The sequence below is a fragment of the Carassius auratus genome, chromosome 10 (genome assembly GCF_003368295.1).
Source record: "Carassius auratus strain Wakin chromosome 10, ASM336829v1, whole genome shotgun sequence".
NCBI lineage: Eukaryota > Metazoa > Chordata > Actinopteri > Cypriniformes > Cyprinidae > Carassius > Carassius auratus.
In genome coordinates this window covers 3,106,913-3,128,628 of record NC_039252.1, presented here as the reverse complement: position 1 = coordinate 3,128,628, position 21,716 = coordinate 3,106,913, and the positions used below count along the sequence as shown (strand labels likewise).

At 40.2% G+C, this 21,716-nt stretch overlaps 2 protein-coding genes across 7 annotated transcripts in view; both read left to right on the top strand.

Moving 5' to 3' along the window:
- LOC113109573 (A-kinase anchor protein 2-like) overlaps window positions 1–15,366 on the top strand; it is a 97,684-nt gene extending 82,318 nt beyond the window's left edge. For 5 of the 6 annotated variants that reach the window (XM_026273220.1, XM_026273217.1, XM_026273219.1 and 2 more), the window contains 4 exons: window positions 322–2,452; window positions 8,996–9,186; window positions 10,043–10,066; window positions 11,285–15,366. In XM_026273220.1, coding sequence (XP_026129005.1) covers window positions 322–2,452; window positions 8,996–9,186; window positions 10,043–10,066; window positions 11,285–11,419 — 2,481 coding nt within the window. In that variant the 3' untranslated portion in view covers window positions 11,420–15,366. The remainder of the gene's footprint in view (window positions 1–321; window positions 2,453–8,995; window positions 9,187–10,042; window positions 10,067–11,284) is intronic. The other variant, XM_026273218.1, reaches the window with a different exon arrangement.
- A 1,279-nt stretch (window positions 15,367–16,645) lies between these two features.
- On the top strand, window positions 16,646–21,671 carry LOC113109572 (thymic stromal cotransporter homolog). Its single transcript, XM_026273216.1, has 4 exons — window positions 16,646–17,925; window positions 18,758–18,841; window positions 20,274–20,430; window positions 20,524–21,671. Exons 1-4 carry the CDS (start codon window positions 16,944–16,946, stop codon window positions 20,576–20,578), a joined length of 1,278 nt encoding a protein of 425 aa, XP_026129001.1. The 5' UTR covers window positions 16,646–16,943; the 3' UTR covers window positions 20,579–21,671.
- The last annotated feature ends 45 nt before the right edge of the window (window positions 21,672–21,716 follow it).

Sequence of the window (21,716 nt, the reverse complement as noted above, 5' to 3'; positions counted from 1 at the left end):
ACTACATCCCAGAGCACCTCAAGCAGACTTGAGTGTGGATTACATATGCACACACAGCTTCAGAAAACAATGCATGCAATCCAAACCAACCAAACTTTGACATCAAATAAACCCAGTTGTGCAGAAAAAGTGTCACTAAATTTTGAAGGTATGGAATGTCTTAAGTTTTGAAAAAGGTCATGTCTTGCAATTATAGAAATGCTCAATCCTTGCTCTTGAGTACTCAAGTGTGCATGCCCATCCATAATGCAGTGTTTATTGTGAAGAAGAATTGCATAAATCCATGTTTAAACTAATGTGACCTCTGTTTTATTTCCCCAGAAGTCCCCTGTACTCTCAGAGGATGACAGTGAGCTGAAAAGCGAGAGAAGCCTGAAGACTGTGAGTTTTTTCGATTCTGTGAGTCTGATATCCAGTGGTGAGAGCAGTATGGAGCTTGAAACTCAGACCAACTCTCAGCAAAGTTATGAGAGCAGTGGACAGAACATAGTGAGAGATGGAAGAGAAGGAATGGACAGCGAAGTTGCCAAGGAAATCCTTTACCTGGATGAGGTCCTTGAGGCCAACTGTTGTGATGCCAGGGCAGAAATGACTTCAAATGGGACAAGTTCCCCTGATATTAAGTCAATTCAAGTTCATGGAACTGGACCATCTGTGCGTACTTGTGACACATCTCCCTTATACAACCATGAAGTTGTTTTAGAAGGAAAAAAACAGACCACTTTTGTTGATGACAACTTCAACACCAAACCCAATGGTCATACAATGGACTGCACAAGGTCACCTGAGTCACCTAGGACAGCAATCAAGAAAGAGGCCCGTTTTGAGCTCCGACCATTTCATGAAGAGAAGAAACCTTCGAAACTATTCGACACCCCAACTAAGAAAGAAGTTCGGGTGAAGAAAATCAGACCCTCGGAGGAGATTGAAGAGCTAGAGAGGGAAAGGCTGGAACTCATCCGGGGTCAAGCAGTCAAGAAGAATCCTGGAATTGCAGCAAAATGGTGGAACCCACCTCAGGAAAAGACACTGGAAGAGGAGCTAGAGCCAGAGCAACTGGAGTCGCTTCGAAGATATGAGGAGAGGAAGCAGATGAGAACAGACGTCAACCTTATGCCTCAAGCTGCACCCAGACAGACAACCTTCTTTACCCAACCTGAAATAGAAAATAAGGAGGATGTTGTCATGGAAGAGATTGACTTTTCTGCTGCACGCAAGCAATTTTTGCAGATTGAACATAGCAAGCAGCCCACAGCCCCTAAGAGGAATGTGGCACCACAGCTTTACTCTGCCAAACCTTTCTCCAGGACTTCAGAGGTCACACATGTAGAGAGGCCATGCGGTTCTGTTACAGTTGCCAATCAAGAAGGGGTCACATCCTACAATGGAAGTGAAGTTTCTACAGTCAAAGCTGAAAAGATTTACTGCTACTCTGAAGAATCTGCCATGCCACCCAAAGAAAATTTGGCTCAGAATGAGTTGAAAGATGATGAATTTACTTGTGCCCGGGCAGTGATGACCATTGTGAAGGAAGAGGACTCTGATTTGTGTCAACGCTCTTTGAACAGCTCTTACCATATGGAAGAAATCGACTCCGGATTAGATGACCTATCCCTTCGATCTCAGGACACCACTGTACTTGAGTCGCTCTCCAATGACTTCAGTATGGACAACATAAGCGACAGTGGTGCATCAAATGAGACCATGAGTGCCTATTTGGAAAACTCTCTTGGGGAATACTCTTTTCCCTCAACTCCAATGGCCACTACACCAATCAATGGAAAACATGAAAGTGGAATCAAATCTCCAAGTGAACAGAGTGGGTCTTATCAGGCAGATGGCTTGACGGAAGAAGAGCTGGAATACCATGCAGGTATTCTTGTCCAAAACGCTATCCAACAAGCCATTGCTCAACAGAATGACAAATGGGAGCCTTTACAGGCCACACAACATTCATCCCCCATTCCTGAGAGACATGTGGAAAGTATTGAACCACAACCCCAACCTTTAGTGGAGAGATCTGCTGCAACGCCACCTCCCAAAGTGCCATCCCCCCTGGAGGAGAAGAAAACAATTGCTCCTCAGATAACTGTAGTTCAAGCTGCCCCGGTTATCCCAGTGAACACTTACAAACCTCCCAGTCCCTCTCCACCAGCAAGTGAGAAACCAGAATTCAGCTATTTCAGTAAGTACTCTGAAGCAGCAGAGCTCAGGAGCACCGCAGCTGTCACTCGTTCTCAGGAAACAGAGGTCACCTCAGGACCGTTCAAACTGCGCTCACGCAAACAGAGAACCCTGTCCATGATCGAAGAGGAGATTCGGGCGGCCCAAGAGCGTGAGGAAGAATTGAAGAGACAACGACAGGCACAAACATTGCACCTGCCCCGTACACAGAAGCTAAAGTCCGGCACCCAGCCGAACAAACTGGTCCTTGCTGGGAAGACAGCACCAGGTATGATTATATCCAACCATTTTATGCAATCATGGCAACAATAATTGAACACTCAGAATGATAAGTCTGATATATGTGTGAAACTTTATTTGAAGACTCTAAACTATCACGTTTATCATGATTTTTACATTAAAATAATAGGTTATTTTCTGTCCCGTTTTGACCCCACTCATCAGAACGCTCTGTTTAAATAGGCATGGTGGACTGTAGACTCAGAAGTAAATGCCCACTGCTATGATTGGCTTTTAGTTATGTTTGACAGGCTGCATCCTTCCTAGATAGACACTACTGTGTTTTAGTTTAAAACCCCATAAATACTTAGTAAATATAAAAAGATTATCTGTAAAAGCAGACAAAGAAATAGTAACCACATAATAACAGTAACACTTTTGGTAAATATAGTTGACAATAGTGTTGTCAAATGTCTCCACTTCAGTACAATTTGATACTGCAATTTTTAAAACGTCTATTTCCCACTAATATTTAGTACTGTTGAGCGGATTCTTAGACTCAACAGATGTGATTGTGATTGGCCGACTGGTACCGAAGTAAGTACTTTTGACAAAGTATCGTATTTTAGTTTCAGTATTTCTGAAAATCCTGTGTTGAACTGTGCTTTGTTTGTAAATGAATCCACTGTTAAATGAAATGAATGAAGAACCAAATTCTTATTGACATAGTCTGGCACTTAATTAAAAATCAATCAAACAAATAAAATGTATCGTTTGGTTTCTCTGTAGACCGACATTTGTTGTTCTCCTTGTGTGAATTGGTGGGCGGGATTAAACAGGCAGTAATTTAGAATCGGTGGACGGGGTGAAACAGGAAGTGATGTAGAATCAGTGGGCAGGGCTTAACAGACAAGGGCTGGGCTAATCAGGCAGTGATGCAAAATCGGTGGATGGGGTTAAACAGGCAGTGATGTAGAATCAGTGGGCGGAGTGAACAGGCAGTGATGTAGAATCAATGGGAAGGGCTAAACAGACAAGGGCTGGGCTAATCAGGCAGTGATGTCAAATCGGTGGGTGGGGTTAAACAGAAAGGGATGTAGAATCGGTGGGCGGGGTTAAACAGACAGTGATGTAGAATCAGTGGGCGGGGTTAAACAGGCAGTGATGTAGAATCGGTGGCGGGTTAAACAGACAAGGGCTGGAATAATCAGGCAGTGATGTACAATCATGGGTGGAGTTAAACAGGAAAGGATGTAGAATCGGTGGGCGGGGTTAAACAGTCAGTGATGTAGAATCAGTAGGCGGGGTTAAACAGGCAGTAATGTAGAATCGGTGGCGGGCTAAACAGGCAAGGGCTGGGCTAATCAGGCAGTGATGTAGAATCGGTGGTGGGGATAAACAGACAAGGGCTGGGCTAATCAGGCAGTGATGTAGAATCGGTGGGCGGGGTTAAACAGACAAGGAATGGGCTAATCAGGCAATGATGTAGAATCGGTGGGTGGGGTTAAACAGGAAGGGTTTTTAGAATCGGTGGATGGGGTTAAACAGGCAGTGATGTAGAATTGTGGCGGGGCCAAACAGACAAGGACTGGGCTAATCAGGCAATGATGTAGAATCGGTGGGTGGGGTTTAACAGGAAGGGATGTAGAATCGATGGGTGGGGTTAAACAGGCAGTGATGTAGAATTGTGGCAGGGCCAAACAGACAAGGACTGGGCTAATCAGGCAGTGATGTAAAATCGGTGGACGGGGCTAAACAGACATGGGCTGGGCTAATCAGGCAGTGATGTAGAATTGGTGGGTAGGGCTAAACAGACAAGGGCTGGGCTAATCAGGCAGTGATGTAGAATCGGTGGGTAGGGCTAAACAGACAAGGGCTGGGTTAATCAGGCAGTGATGTAGAATCGGTGGGTAGGGCTAAACAGACAAGGGCTAGGCTAATCAGGCAGTGATGTAGAATTGGTGGGCAGGGCTTAACAGACAAAGGCTGGGCTAATCAGGCAGTGATGTAGAATCGGTGGGTAGGGCTAAACAGACAAGGGCTGGAATAATCACGCAGTGATGTAGAATCGGTGGGTGGGGTTAAACAGGAAAGGATGTAGAATCAATGGGAAGGGTTAAACAGGTAGTGATGTAGAATCGGTGGCGGGCTAAACAGCCAAGGGCTGGGCTAATCAGGCAGTGATGTAGAATCGGTGGTGGGGGTAAACAGCCAAGGGCTGGGATAATCAGGCAGTGATGTAGAATCGGTGGTGGGGGTAAACAGACAAGGACTGGGCTAATCGGGCAATTATGTAGAATCGGTGGTTGGGGTTAAACAGGAAGGGATGTAGAATCGGTGTGTGGGGTTAAACAGACAGTGATGTAGAATCGGTGGGCAGGGCTAAACGGACAAGGGCTGGGCTAATCAGGCAGTGATATAGAATCGGTGGGCAGGGCTAAACAGACAAGGGCTGGGCTAATCAGGCAGTGATGTAGAATCGGTGGGTAGGGCTAAACAGACAAGGGCTGGGGTAATCAGGCAGTGATGTGGAATCGGTGGTGGGGGTAAACAGACAAGGACTGGGCTAATCGGGCAGTTATGTAGAATCGGTGGTTGGGGTTAAACAGGAAGGGATGTATAATCGGTGTGTTGGTTTAAACAGGCAGTTATGTAGAATCGGTGGGCATGGCTAAACAGACAAGGGCTGGAATAATCACCCAGTGATGTAGAATCGGTGGGTGGGGTTAAACAGGAAGGGATGTAGAATCGGTGGGCAGGGTTAAACAGGCAGTGATGTAGAATCGGTGGCGGGCTAAACAGCCAAGGGATGGGCTAATCAGGCAGTGATATAGAATCGGTGGGCAGGGCTAAACAGACAAGGGCTGGGCTAATCAGGCAGTGATGTAGAATCGGTGGGCAGGGCTACACAGTCAAGGGCTGGGCTAATCAGACAATGATGTAGAATCGGTGGGCAGGGCTAAACAAACAAAGGCTGGGCTAATCAGGCAGTGATATAGAATCGGTGGGTAGGGCTAAACAGACAAGGGCTGGGCTAATCAGGCAGTGATGTAGAATCGGTCGGTAGGGCTAAACAGACAAGGGCTGGGCTAATCAGGCAGTGATGTAGAATCGGTGGTGGGGGTAAACAGACAAGGAATGGGCTAATCGGGCAATTATGTAGAATCGGTGGTTCGGGTTAAACAGGAAGGGATGTAGAATCAGTGTGTGGGGTTAAACAGGCAGTTATGTAGAATCGGTGGGCAGGGCTAAACAGGCAAGGGCTCGAATAATCACGCAGTGATGTAAAATCGGTGGGTGGGGTTAAACAGGAAGGGATGTAGAATCGGTGGGCAGGGCTAAACAGGCAAGGGCTCGAATAATCACGCAGTGATGTAAAATCGGTGTGTGGGGTTAAACAGGCAGTTATGTAGAATCGGTGGGCAGGGCTAAACAGGCAAGGGCTCGAATAATCACGCAGTGATGTAAAATCGGTGGATGGGGTTAAACAGGCAGTGATGTAGAATCGGTGGCGGGCTAAACAGCCAAAGGCTGGGCTAATCAGGCAGTGATGTAGAATCGGTGGTGGGAGTAAACAGACAAGGACTGGGCTAATCGGGCAATTATGTAGAATCGGTGGTTGGGGTTAAACAGGAAGGGATGTAGAATCGGTGTGTGGGGTTAAACAGGCAGTGATGTAGAATCGGTGGGCGGGGCTAAACAGACATGGGCTGGGCTAATCAGGCAGTGATATAGAATCGGTGGGCAGGGCTAAACAGACAAAGGCTGGGCTAATCAGGCAGTGATGTAGAATCGGTCGGCAGGGCTAAACAGACAAAGGCTGGGCTAATCAGGAAGTGATGTAGAATCGGTGGGCAGGGCTACACAGACAAGGGCTGGGCTAATCAGGCAGTGATGTAGAATCGGTTGGTAGGGCTAATCAGGCAGTGATTTAGAATCAGTGGGCAGGGCTACACAGACAAGAGCGGGGCTAATCAGGCAGTGATGTAGAATCAGTGGGCAGGGCTACACAGACAAGGGCTGGGCTAATCAGGCAGTGATATAGAATCGGTGGGCAGGGCTAAACAGACAAGGGCTGGGCTAATCAGGCAGTGATGTAGAATCGGTGGGTAGGGCTAAACAGACAAGGGCTGGGCTAATCAGGCAGTGATGTACAATCGGTGGGCAGGGCTAAACAGAAAAATGCTGGGCTAATCAGGAAGTAATGTAGAATCGGTGGGCAGGGCTACACAGACAAGGGCTGGGCTAATCAGGCAGTGATGTAGAATTGGTTGGTAGGGCTAATCAGGCAGTGATTTAGAATCAGTGGGCAGGGCTACACAGACAAGAGCTGGGCTAATCAGGCAGTGATGTAGAATTAGTGGGCAGGGCTACACAGACAAGAGCTGGGCTAATCAGGCAGTGGTGTAGAATCAGTGGGCAGGGCTACACAGACAAGGGTTGGGCTAATCAGGCAATGATGTAGAATCAGTGGGCAGGGCTACACAGACAAGGGCTGGGCTAATCAGGCAATGATGTAGAATCGGTGGGTGGGGTTAAATAGTCAAGGACTGGGCTAATCAGGCAATGATGTAGAAGCACTCACTGATCTTCTTCTGGCAGTATTTAGCCACAGTATTACATAGTCGTACCTTACAAAGTCTGTTGTTTTGGCTGATTGTCTTCAAAATGTGCTGTTTTTAGACTAACAAGACAGTTTTGAGTTTTGAAACTTACAGGATGTTTTATAGTGCAATTACCTCTTATAAATCAAAAATCATATAAATCATATAAATAATTTCTTTGTTTGTTTTTACATGGATTGCACCAGTTAATTATGTACTTCAATTAGTAATCAATGCATCTTCCTCTGATGGTGTATATGCCAGTTTGACTACTAAAGCAAAGCATCTAAAACCAAAGGTTCAGATTTCTAGCTCTGAGCTTTGATGTTAATTAGCTGGAGATTTTCAGTCATGTAACTGGAATCCTGGAAGTTTTCTTTATAGAGCTTCTTTAGTTTAGATTCCTTGCACACTGTGTCCCATGGGTCTGCACCGGCTGTTCATCCTGAGACACTTTTGCAAGCTGTGCTTTTTGAAGAGGGTTTTAGGAAAACTGCAGCACAGCGACAGGGGAGGTGGTGGTTTTGTTTAACTGTATGAACGTGATGAGTGATGACTCCTCGGATTAATTAGCTAGATAATACTGTGTGGCTATATGAATAACATAATCAAGGTTTTCAGTTCTAGTGACCACTAACACTTTACATTTCTGTAGGTTTGATATAAAAAAAATTACAACCGGCTGTAGTTGTTCCTGTTTATGCATGTTTGCACTCCATTGTCCCACTGAGGCTTTATTTAGCATGGAGCTAGATGTAATGCTCAGCTGCACAGTGTTTAATGTCATTGTGTGCTGTTCCTGTTGGCCATTGTCCACGTCGCATTCTTGATGATGTTCTCTACTGGAGAAGCTTATGTCTGCCCTCTAGTGGTGTCATAAGGAAAGAATGAGTCCTTTCTTTTAGCTTGCTTTTAGCTTGAATGCTAATACCATAGTGTTTGTTTATAGCTGTCTTGTGGTATAATTACAGGGATCTGTAGAAGACAAATATACAGTAGACTTCTTATAAGGAGGCACTTACTTTTTACAGTTAAATGTTATTTTCCAAAGCAGTTACCAATGTCAGTAAATGAAAATAATGTCAGTTTCAGAGAATATCATGTAATAAATATGTAACAATCTATGACCAGTATACAAAAAATACATCTAATAATATATTACGCTGCTCTTTTATTCTGCCTTGTTTTTGATATAAATAACTTATTTATGCTTGGTTTGGTTTTTCTGGCATGGTTTTCTCTCAGATTCGCTTGATTTAATGGGATGAGGAACCACATTGTGGGTTTCTACACTGAGTTCTCTGTGCCTCTAGTAGTCATACTTGGGTCGTCATCAAGAATGTGTCTGGGACTCTGGAACTCTGGGACCTCTAATGTCCTCTGAAATGATGAGTGATGGAAAAAGTATTTTGCTGAAACATACTAAAATTCCAAATTAATCCAGACCTCATTTCCATATCAGTGCTCGGAATGGAATGTACAAAAAAAAAAGAAAAAAAAACACAGAAACAGAGTTTGATTGGATCTTGTGAAAAATGCCAAGATTGTATGATGGTCATATTATACCCTACAATATAAATAAAGACATATCAAATTATATGGATTTCTTGAAAATTCATTCATTATTCTGTTTTGGGGGAAGTCGTGGCCTAATGGTTAGAGGGTTGAACTCCCAATCGAAGGGTTGTGGGTTCTAGTCTCGGGCTGGACGGAATTGTGGGTGGGGGGAGTGCATGAACAGCTCTCTCTCCACCTTCAATACCACGACTTAGGTGCCCTTGAGCAAGGCATCGAACCCCCAACTGCTCCCCGGGCGCCGCAGCATAAATGGCTGCCCACTGCTCCGGGTGTGTGCTCACAGTGTGTGTGTGTTCACTGCTCTGTGTGTGTGCATTTCGGATGGGTTAAATGCAGAGCACAAATTCTGAGTATGGGTCATCATACTTGGCTGTATGTCACTTCACTATTTTGTTTTCTTCTGTCTGCAGGTAAGATAGAGAAGGTTCGTCCAGTTCCTCCAGCATCGCCGTGCTCTTCAGATGGAGCTCTGCCCTCGCCGCTGTCTGATCTGGGCAGTGATGATTCTGGAGGACAGCGACCCAAAAACTTCATGCAGACTTTGATGGAGGACTACGAGACACACAAGGTCAAGCGCCGGGAGAAATCTGAGGACAACAGTGTAAGTCTCTTATGGTCAGGTTTTTAATGGTGCTAATCAGTGGTATAATTCATTGTCTGTGGTTTTTCCTTGTCTACACTTGCATTCTCTCAGACATCCATTTGCTATTATAATCCCGTCCAATGTCCTCTATTTCATCTCATGCTAAGAAAGTGAAGAAACGGGATTTTCCAGCTCATTTAGAAACTGAATTCACATGAAAAACCACCAAAGAATGCATACTGAGGACACACTGTTTCATGTCAACCACAATCTTTCCCCTTTTGCTTCCTCAGATATCAAATACACATTTCTTCTTTAAAAAAAAACTATTATTTGGAGAACAAACTATAAAGTGCCCGTGTTTGGCAACTTTGCTGCACTGACAGTATCACATTCCATTATTATAATGCATGTAAAGTAACAGAACCACAGTAGTGGTAATATTATTGGTCTTTGAGGATTGAATTCACTTTCAGTTCTGAATGCAAAATAAATGACAATTACTGCAGCTTTATGTTGCACTGTATTGGTTAACCACAGATCTAAATATAGAAAGACATGTCTTGTGGTAGTGATGCCCTGAACCTACACAAACAAACACCTCCACTTGTCAATGCATTTGAATAAATATAGTCTATACACCTGCTCCTTGAAAAATAGCCCTAACAAAGTTAACAACATAGTCATTTCAAATGCAGTCATTAGCTTTGCCCAGAGCACACAGTCTTGAGCTAATATGATCTGTATTCATGTGTACACACGTATGAAAGAAACCTAATTATTTGGTGTGAGCTGACCTACTTTCAGAAGCTGTTCTCTACACAATAGCAAGTGTTTGCACATTAACGGATTCTTCCTCTTTCCTTCTCGTCAGTATGTCCGCTCAGTTACAACTGAGGTACTTGTACAATGCTTGCTTCAAACTTCACTGTGTCTTCATCTGTGTTATTGCATGTTTGTTTGTTTGTTTTTGTTGTTTTTTGGGGGGGGGGGGGGGCTGGGGGGGTTGTAGCCTTGCCAAATACTTTGACGTATGAAAAATATTCCTGAGAAATCATTGTATTGTATATGGTTGGTACAATATAAAAACCTTCGTAGTCACGGGAAGAAGTAGGCAGGAACTGGCGGACATTTAAATCAAAACTTTAATAATAAAATAAACACAAAACAGACCCGCTCTGGTATCATTGCATAATTCATTACATGTACATTGTACAGAGCCACATTTTGAAATAGTCAAAGTATTTGCACCATCATGATCTTACTATCCAAAGTGCAGAGTCACGATGCATTCCCATTAAACCTAATGTCCAGTCTTCATTTGATCATTTCAGCACCTCCATTTAGAGTCCTATTAATACAACCCAAATGTGTTTTTGTGTTTTTAGATTTTATACAATGTTGACGTTAATAAAGAACTTCAGATTGGGCATTTAGGTTCACTGAAATAAGACACAAAGGCCCCTGTGAGTGTAACACTTGTCAGCTGTTTTTACAACCATATTTCTTTTGAAACAGCATGACTGTTCTCTTTTCTGCATTATTTTTTCTGCTTTTATGCTGTGTTTGCACTTTAGCTTGTATTGTGTGTTCACAACAGGTGTGCTCTAAAATGGACCATCTAGTGTGTATGTTTGCACATGACGTGTGATTGATATTTTAATAACTAAAAGTCTTTATGAATGAATAATAACTTTTATTTTATTAATTTTTTGTGCTCAATGTAAATAAAGTATAGCCACAGTATAGCATGGTATAACAAAATAACATACAACCCAGTCCTTCTATAACATAAGCTTTTATTTATTATTTTTTAAAATGCATAAATAATAACAATATATTAATAATAATAATAATTATTATTATTATAAATAAAGAAATATTAAAATTAAGGGTTAAATGAGTTGTAGCCTTTCTATAACAAACTTTTTTTTTATTCTAAGAAAATTTCAGTTTTATACACAGTATTTAAAATATCATTTTAAGTCAACATCAGGTTATGGTTGAAAGATTAATTTCTTCTTCAAATGTTTTTGTATTTTTATATATAAAAAGTGAAAATATCATCACATAAAAAAAAACGGCCATTAACACATCTTTTTATATTTATCTTCAGGTTCTGGAGGCAACGCGTGTCACTCGCAGAAAAAGTAACATGGCCATCCGGTGGGAGGCGGGAATCTACGCCAACCAGGAAGAGGCTGAGGAAGAGGAGGAGGAGGAGGAGGAGGAGGAGGAAGAGGAAGAGTAAACTACATTTCCATTGTATCCCAAAAAGAAGGAAAAAAGAGAGAAAACCCAGAGGGAAAATGTGCAACGGGACAAACACAAGTATTTATTGGGAAGTCAAACCCCAACAGCAATTCACACCTCTCTGAAGATTTGTTTCAGGAGACTATGGAAAAAAAAACCCCCCGAAGACTACAGACACTATACCGCTTCACACTTTCACGACCAAGTTATTGCTTTTTCTTTTGTGCTGATACGCTTTGAGAAATTTTGATTTTGATTTTTTTTTTGAGACTTTTGTCATTTATGATTAGTGTGAAGATCACATTGCATTTGAATTCACTAAGGCTAAGGAGAACTTGGAAAAGAATGGAAAATATGGGATAATATGCTGTTATTAGTAGACGGAGCTCAGATGTAGATAATAGTGTGACAACTGATTTGTAGCTAGATTATTGACATTTCGACTGTGCCATGTATATGAACTCAGTCCTGAGCCCATTCAGAAAGCAGAACTACATAAATGTGTCTTGCAGTCTCCCAAACTCTCATTATTTTCCCTGTTAATCACATGATCTCAGTTGCAGGCTGTAGGGATAGGAAGACAAATCATTCTCCTCACTTTGCCATATACAGTTCAGAGCGAAACTTTAATGAGGAGGACAAACGAAAGTAGGGCACAGATGTTCACACCCTTGAAAGATGTTGTGAGGTTTGTGAGAACAGACCGATATAACAATAACTCCAAGCAGAAGAGGAAGAAGCGGTAAGAACCTGCTGAGGTGGCAATGGCTCGGCTTTCTCCATTGACGAAAGACAGGAAACGCGTGTGAAATTTAACTTTAGGATGTTGTTGCTGGTGGATGGAGGTATACTGTAATGCAGAACATTTAATGGCTGATGTAGATGATTTGGGAATGTTTATGTTGTGTTATGTGTAGCGCAGGAGAGCAAAAATTATGGAAAGAGCATGATATGTATTCACTGAATCGCTTGGTTTTTCCTTTAATCTTAATTTAAAAGGTTGAATATTTCTCTTTGCATTCTCCTTTGGCGTTTTTGAAGCCATTATAAACAGAAATTGTTAATGGTATTGCAAACACTTTATTGATTCATATGTACACATGAAATGTTGGAATGGTTTATTCTTTGTTCACATTATTTTAAAATATAGATGTTATATATAGGACACTGACATCAGCGATGGACGTCCAGAGACGAAGTGGACAAATACATGGACAAATCTTTCATCTTTCACTTCTCATTTTTGCCTTTGGTTGGATGCGTTCTTCAAACCACAAACAAAGAGGATCCTACAAGCTTCATTCAACAATGTGGCTTTGTTATTTTTTGTACCCTCCACATATAATATATATATTACACAAAAGTATTTAATGGACTGCTGTCCTTTTATGAGTATACATGAAGTATTTGTAGTCTCTCGATATATATTGCATAGGTTCTCAAGTTGCAGGCAAAATAAAAAATACAGTTATGCATTGTTATACCATCTAGAAAGATACAAATGCGTGTTTTGTGGAGAGGTTGCGTTGACTTTATTTAATGGATGGAAACAGATACGTGTTGATCTCTGGATCCTGACTTTCTGGAGTGTTTGTTTGTGTTGATGCTTGATGTGAGATTGTGTGATGACCATCAGTTTTACTCAGAGCAGGGTATTGGGTTTTTACTTGGATTCTTTGATATGAGCTGATTAATGTTGGTGAGCAAATAATTTGAATTTTATAAGTGGAAAATATTTGTATTTGAACAGTGTTCCTGTTTCGACTGGTGTTTAGTGCTATTACAGCACATTTATTCATATATATACTGCGTTGTGTGTATTTGAGGGCCAAGTGTGCTATACTATATGCAGTTTTCATAAGTTTGTGTAGGTGCTAACATAATTAGCACAGATTGAGTAGTTAAAGTTTTGACTGTGATGCTGTTGGGTTTTGCATCATGAAATGTGCAGCGTTCAAATGAAACGTAAAGCCAGCTTATAGTTTTCCTAAAGATGGCATGCTTTTGTATTATAATGTATGAGATATGGACAAAAAAAAGGTTGTTTTTACCTCAAAAAGCTAAATTATAAGAAATAAGCCAAAGTTCAAATCTGTTATATAGGTAGGCTATTAGGATTCCTATGGCATAGGAAGGTGGCCAAATTGCTTTTAACACAGACTACCAGAGGAAAAGGGAACCGTTAGAAATGGAGCAGTCTTGCAGTTGTCGATGAGTTAAAGCATTATGGCAAAAGTATGAGCCTTTCTCTTGGACATCAGGGAACAGCAGACGAGAATTGCGACCACGTTAGTGAAATTTCGCTAAAACATTAATTGTCTATTGTCATGAAGCACAATCAAGCAGCTTTCTGTTGGTTCACCACGACGAATGCGAAGTTTCTAAATTGGAAATTGGGAAATTTTAATGCGTATATTCCTATTTAAATAACTGCATTTCTCCCATAAAATCCTCCGAAACACATGTAATGTTGAGAAATTTCGCGGCTGATGTACAGATGTTGACATATAATAACTGGGATTCAAGTCTTCGCGTGAAGGCGAAAAAGTTTTAGTTCGTGTTTCAATAAGGCATGGGCATCGTGACGTCATTACTTGGCATAGCCGCCATGTTGATGGCCTCCTTTACCGCTACTTGGACTACAGCGCAGTGTTTAGACGTACTCCCTCTCAGCCGTGTGTCTTAATTTGATTCATTAAAAATCTATTGTGGGGTGTAATAGTGCAACACATAATCGCCATGGGAAAAAAATGAGAATGGATTAGCTTACCTGCTTGGAGGCGTGACCGCGGAGACCATAACATCTGAATAATAATTTATATCGCTTAAGTCAACATCGAACATTGAAAAAAAGGGAAATTACCCTGGTTACTCATCCAAAATACGGGATTTTTTTTACATTCATATTTCTGTTGTAACGTTACAACAAAATGGCCGCATTAACTAAGCGAGTTGTGAAGCTAGGTCTGACGTGACTTTGCTGACGGATTGGTGTGAAATCGTGCTCTCACAACGCTAACTTAAAAAGCCCAACATCACACTAAGGTTGCTTTCAAGTAAGTAAAACGAGGCTTTGAAAACATGTATCACTGGAAGGGCAAGGGGGTAGCAACAGGACAACAGCACAAAGACTGAAAAGTCTGATGGAGGGGCTAACGGGATATTTTACAGAAAAATACTGAAACGGGAAGACAGCGGGAAAAGAGCTCAAATACATGAGAACCCCAGAAAAAAACGGGAGGGTTGACAGCTACTAACTACACTTTTGAACCACATAGTTAAAAGTACATTTGTGGCATTCCTTTTTAGTGTATCCCTGTAAATCCCACATCCTTTTAGCGATTTTAACATATTTTTTCTTCCTCCCAATTCTGCTTCTTCTCATTCGACTTGCTGTATGTTTACATTCGCGAGGCCATCAACATGGCCGCCACGTCCCAGAATGCAACACGGCGCCCAAGCCCTATTGGTCACGTGATTCGTCCCATTACAGACACAAAGCTGTTGGATTAAAGCAGGGTTGCCAAGTCCACAGTCTACCTGGGTTGTCAGTGATTGTTTTATTTTTTTAGTCCAGGGCTGCCCGGGAACGCGGTTTTGATTTTGGGCTGGTTTTGTTCCATAGATCTGGCAACCCAGTTTGAAAGCGACTTTGGACACACTACTGAATTACCTTTATGTCTGTGAAATTTCACCAAAATGTCGCTAATGTGATTGCTAAAGTTTTCAACTATACTTTACACTTGTAGTCCAGCATTTTCCTCGCCAGTGTCCCGTGTGCATGACAACTACTGCGTCTGTTTCAATAGCTTTTCAGTTTATTTTAAGTTCCACAGAAGACAGTTTGTGCTTTTCAATGAAAAAATATATATATTGCCTTGAAATCACAAGAAGTATTGTTTTTTTCACAGTTTGAACCAAGTAAACAGTGTTTTTTATCTTTAACTTTGAAGTAACACCAAGATTATGTTACATGTTTTTGCTCTTATTGTTTAAATAGTTATTATGACAAACCATTTACATAGGCTATGCTTCCTTAAAAGGTTTATTGATTGCTCTAGTTCCCTTTGGGAGAAACCAAAGGAATATTGATATGGTGTGATAATGCAATCATGCTTTCAAAAGCCCTCTTTTAACATGTTAACCACTTATCGTATGTTAATATTCTGCCTATATTGTTTTATAGTAATTGTAAGTCTCACTCTTACACACATATATAATTATTTTCTCATTAAAAAGAAAATGTGTAAAACGTCTCTATTCTTGACTCATCAAAATCTGTCAATGTAATGCCCAAAGAGTTTAAAGGGTTCACCCAAAAAAAGAAAATTTTATGAAAGGTTACTCAACCTTAAACTATCAAAGATGTAGATGAGTTTGATTCTCAATCAGATTTGGAGAAATGTAGCATTATATTTATATTTAATTTCCATTTAGTCATTTAGCAAACGCTTTTATCCAAAGCGATTTACAAATGAGGATTTTTTTTACATCACTTATTACTTCACTTGATCATCAGTGGATGGTGTGCAGTGAATGGGTGCCGTCAGAATGAGAGTCCAAACAGCTGATAAAACATCACAATAATCCACAAGTAATCCACAGCACTCCAGTCCATCAGATAATGTCTTGTTAAGATAATAGATGCGTGTCTGTAAGAAACTAATCCACCATTAAGATGTTTTAACATCCAGCTAAAACACGGTACAAGTCCTGTACACTAAAGGTATACAAAATATACATTTTGAAAAGTTACTGCCTCTGTGACAGCTTTTATAAAAATAAATCTGAGCGTGTATCCATAATAAGCTTTCTCCAGTGAAATTACAATAAAAAGGCATTCAAGTTTTGTGAAATGAATAGGTTGTAAAAAGGTATGCCAAATATCATAACGTTCATTCAGAAAGAGAGTGATTAAAATATTTGGTTATGGCTGAATGGTCAACTATGTGGTACTTTCACGCTTTAAATGTGCAAAATAATAATAATAATAATCCCTTTATACCCTTTTGTCCTGCTTGAAGCTTCACTTCTGAAAAAGTGCAGAGCCTACGTTCTTTTCTTTTTTCATTAAAAAGAAACAAGCATGAGGGTGAGAAGATATTTATTATCATTATTATTTTAGGTGATCTATCTGTTTAAGAAAAGTGTCCTCGTGACTACTTGAAATCCTGTTTGACTGGTTTACACAAACCAGCAGGTATTGCATCACATGGGGATTTATCTTTCTTTTAGGAGACTTTTCATATTCTTTGAAATCAACACATTTCCTTTTCTTGGAATCTGTATCAAATAGAATTCACTTCATATAAATCAAGCCTATACTGTAGCCTGTGTCCTTACTGTTTAAAAAGTAAAGTGAATGTGTTTGTGTCTGGGTGAAACATGACTAACCACTGACAAGTATTTCGGTGTAACTTCCCCATAGCAGAATGACGCGATGGGCTTGACCCAAGGAGTTTGAGCTTCTGTGAAGTATCGACTCGGATCAAAGAAGGTTTTGTTTGATTTTATTATACTGTATGGCGGTAATGATGTCCTGTCGTAAATACATCGCGCCTCTAGTGTTCTGTGCCCAGGTGGCCAGCTCGTTTTTTGACACTGCTCTCCAAATGGTGGTTAAAGAACGATGCGCAAACCCCGACAGAGACGCCGAGCAGAAAGCCATCACAAACTTCAACATGACCTTCAACATGGTGCTCAAATTCATGCCAATTGTGCCAGCGATCCTTCTGGCAAAGGTTGGAGACAGAGGTTACAGGAAGGTGCCAATAGTGGTTCCTCTGGTTGGATATTTCCTGTCGAGAGGTCTGCTCTTGCTGGATATCGTGATGAACTGGCCTCTCCAGGTGCTGTACGCGGTGCCGGTGATCCACGGACTGTGCGGCGGCTTCGCGTCTTACTGGGCGGGAGTGATGGCGCTGGTGTCGGTGTGCTCCGGTGAGGACGAGCGCTCCGTGCGCATCATGAGGACCGAGCTGGTGTACGGAATCGCCGGGTTCATTGGTAGTTTGGCTTCTGGTCACTTATTTAACCTCTATACCGTAGATATCAAACAAGGAGCAATTTTATCTAGTTTCAGCGTGCTACTCTATTTCCTGTGCCTGCTCCATGCCGCATTTTTCCTGAAAGTCGATCTTTTCTCCGAGCTTGGAGAGAGGCAGGAGCGAGAGGAAAGTGTTGGGATCATAAACCACGAAGCCCGGGATAAAATTAACATCGCTTTGCTCTTCGTCAGTGGGATATTGTATGATATAGCAGTGGCTGGAGGAATGGAGATGTTGGGAGCGTATGTGCTCAAAGACCCCCTCAGCTGGGGCGCAACCGAGGTGGGCTACGGAAACGCGGCGGGATCTCTTCTCTTCATCACCAGTTTTGTAGGTGTGAAGATGTTCACAAGATGCTCTGTTAGAGATGAGAGCATGGTCATGATCGGGATGGTGTCTTTCGCGACTGGGATTTATTTCATGGCTTTTGTGACCACAACTCCGATGTACTTTTTGGGTAAGTTAGGCTATAACCAAAAATCCATAACCTATCTTCTTTTTTCTTTTTCTTTTTTTTTTTTTTACTTAATGCTTGAACTTAAGGTTTTTTCATATATCCTTAAATGTACCTTAAATGTATTAAATATGACCATTAGCCTATGTGGCTAATTATTAACCAGACCCTGTTGACTTACATCAATGAAAGCAATCAATAATGGTCGGTTAATGTACAATATCTGTTAACGATGCAGATGTTATGGTGCAAATATATATAAGTATATTAGCATTATTATTAGCATTACCTCGTGTTTTTTTTTTTAAATGCTGTTTTGGGAAGTGTAAAAGCCCTTTCACACAAAAAGTGAAATGAATAAGCCTCAGGCTGAAGGAATGTAAATTCACATTAGTACAGTGGAGAGCAAACAAACAGCTGTTCTGCAATTCTGGATTACAATGAAGAATCGGACACAGGAGAACAGAGATGGTGTAACACTTTTCAGTAATAAAAAAGAAAAAGAAACACAAATGTAATGTTATGTTTAAGTAATTCTTGCTTATTAATATGGTTGAAATGGATCAGTGGAGAGCTGTCAGTTAATAAATGCGACAGCAAAGTTTTATTTGTAAATTAAATAGTAATGTTACTTTACTTCACTAGTTAAAAGGTAATCTGATTATGTAACTTGCGTTACTTGTAATGCGTTAACCACAACACTGTTTTTTACTATAGTAACTTAAATGAGTATTTAAACTGGAATATAAACCAGTGCATGGTTCCTCAAAGGAAGAATTTACAAGTCACTGATTTATAGTTGATTAATCTGAGGTTTTGTTCTTGTCTCTTTTAGCTCGTTCTGTCACTCTGTTTGCTCTGATTCCAATGCCCACCATTCGCTCACTGCTGTCCAAACAGGTCAAGGGAACCTCGTATGGTAGGTGTCATTTCTTTATTCTTTCCGTGCCCTAAACGAGATGTGCGTCTGTATATGGTGCTGCCAAAGACATTTTATGGAACACTAAAATTTCCTCAAAAGTAAACTTAGACTTCAGTTGACTTTTACACAATTTGCATGTTAGCTCATGCAGCTGTGCTGGAAAGCCTATCAGTATCTGGTGTATATACTCAGAAGTGTGAGCAAAACAAATAAAACAAAAAAAAAGAGAAATGAAACTCTGTGTCAGAGTATTCACAGGTGGGGGCCACATGAATATTAATGCTTTTGTTTGTTATCAAGAAGTAGCTTTATTGGCAAGTGTTAAATTACACTTCTGACCTGTGGTGCATTTCCCAAAAGTAACTATGTTAAAAAATTACATAATTACCAACAGAGTTCAACAGAACCCTAGTTATCACTTAACAATTATTTTGGGAAATACGCTCCTGGTTGTTTTCTGGTAGTCATTGATTTGTTTTCGGTGCTTAATTACCCATGTAGGTCCTGTAATGTAGGTTAGAAAAGGTGCAGCCATTCACTCTTAAAGAGACCAAAACTTTTATAAACTAGTTTTGATCTCTTCGAGAGTGTTGCCCCTTTTCTGATTGACATGGCTTTTGATTTTTGGTTGCACCTCCTCTTTCATTGGTAGAGCCCCTCTTTTTAGTAATCTTTGTAGCTACTGTTGTTAATCCTAGCTGTACAGTCAATGGTTGATGGGCTGGCTGAGGTGACAAGGAGTTAGAATATGGTTTATCAAAAGGCAAGGGTCCAAGTACCAAACCCTGAGGCACTCCAGTGGATAGCAGATGCTACTTAAATACTCCCTCTCTAGAAGATACATTGTTGATTCTGCCCATGTGGTAGGACTCAGGCCTGTTAAGTGTTGTTCAAATAAAATCCTGTTCAGGGAGAGTGGACAGGTGAATTTTTAACCCTTGCTACAATTCAAGGCTGTGCAAGTATATCCAAGTATGTGCTAGGCTGTTCTAGACAAACTTTTTTGATCCACTTCAAATGTTGACTACTGTATGTGTGTGTGTGTGTGTGTGTGATTGTATATATGTATATATATATATATATATATATATATATATATATATATATATATATATATATATATATATATATATACATATACATATACATATATCAGTATGAGTGTGTATCCCATCAGCCGACTACTGGAGTGCCTCAGGGTTCAGTGCTTGGCCCACATCTCTTCTTGGCCACTTGAACCAAACATTCACCTCTGACACTGTTGGCACTGACATTGTGTAACTCATATATAGTAGAGCTGAAATAATTGTGCATAATTGTGGTAGTGATAGGATGCCAAGCTGAACAAACAGTCTTTTGTTAAGAACTCATTAGTTTGATGAAGAACACCTTTTGTAATTTTCATGATTAGCTACCTTTCCTCCCATAGGCATTACCTTTGTCATGCTCCAGTTGTCCTTCAAACTTGCAAGCTTGGTCACCACACCCATCTACACAGTTATCTATCAGACCACACTTGACACATTCCCAGGGTTTGTCTTCACACTGTCCAGCATCTTCACCGTTCTTTCTATGATACCCATTAGGTAAGATGAGATTTCGGACACATTTGATAATATTCCATTCACTATTAAATTCTGAGAAAAGTTGGTCTTAATTTTTTCTTTGTTTATGTCTAGCATTGTAGGATGCCGCTCTGCAAGACATGGATATGAGAGAATTCAAGGGAACTGACAGCATCAGCCACACCAAAGGAGACACAAAGTGTCACAAATGGACTCATTACTGAAATATGTTTCCTTGATAAAGGATTTAAAGGTTAACACTGGAGTTACAATTTAAGATATTATATCTTTCAGCTGACTAGAAGTCAGCTTGAATGAATAATATTATTAGATAGTGTTAACTACTGGAATAGATAATATTCATGATGCACTGTGGTTAAACTTAGCATTATTGGTAATGCAGTCTGTGTAGCATCATATTTGACAAGGTTTTTACACGTCTTTGTAAAAAATGCTGACAATCTTTAGATTTTAGATATTTTGATAGCAGCTTACAATTGGTACCATTAATTGACTACAATACTAAATATGAACTAAAAATAGAGAAAACGTTGAAAGTACAGTATAATAATCTTAATGTTAATTTCAACATTAGTGCGATCAAAAGTTGTATCTGTTAATATTATTTAATGGACCTGTACTGACAAAGATCAGTTTTATTTTTATTAACCAGCAGACACAAAAAATTTAATATATGTATTGTTCATTTTAGTTAACAAATTAACTAATGTTAACTAATGGAATCTTCTCATAAAAATGTTAGCAATATTTCTTTATGCACTGTCTATTTGAAATGGATGACATCTTTTATCAATTTTTTATTGTACAGATTTAGCAATAAATCAAGTTATTTGTACATCTGGTGTATTCATATTAAACATACTTTTTTTTTGCACAATGTGTACAGGAAATACAATTATTATACAACTAATCATCTATCTATAATGCAGGCTGGAAGTCTATATAGTTTTTAGTATTTCTTGTGCAAAGGCACAAAAATACATTATATAAAAAATAGATATTAGTATCTTCTAATTAATTTATGGCAATGGTCCAGTATTAAAATCAGGTAAAGAGTAACAGCATCAAACAACACTGTGCACATTATTCTTCCTTTTAAAGCACAGACTTTATATCCTATCAATTTAATGATAAACAATTTATGCTGAAGAGAAGCCAAATGAGCTTTAAAAAACATGACATGTATAAAACATACAAAGGGAATAAACATTTAATAAACTGCAAGTGATTCTCCTCACATGCTTAAGTTTAATTTGTTCATTTATACTTCACACCTGCTGGACTGA

Coding starts and splice junctions, on each gene's coding strand:
- LOC113109572 (XM_026273216.1), top strand. CDS start 16,944: ATGGCGGTAATGATGTCCTGTCGTAAATACATCGCGCCTCTAGTGTTC. Junction 17,926..18,757: donor AACTCCGATGTACTTTTTGG/GTAAGTTAGGCT, acceptor TGTCTCTTTTAG/CTCGTTCTGTCACTCTGTTT. Junction 18,842..20,273: donor GGTCAAGGGAACCTCGTATG/GTAGGTGTCATT, acceptor TTCCTCCCATAG/GCATTACCTTTGTCATGCTC.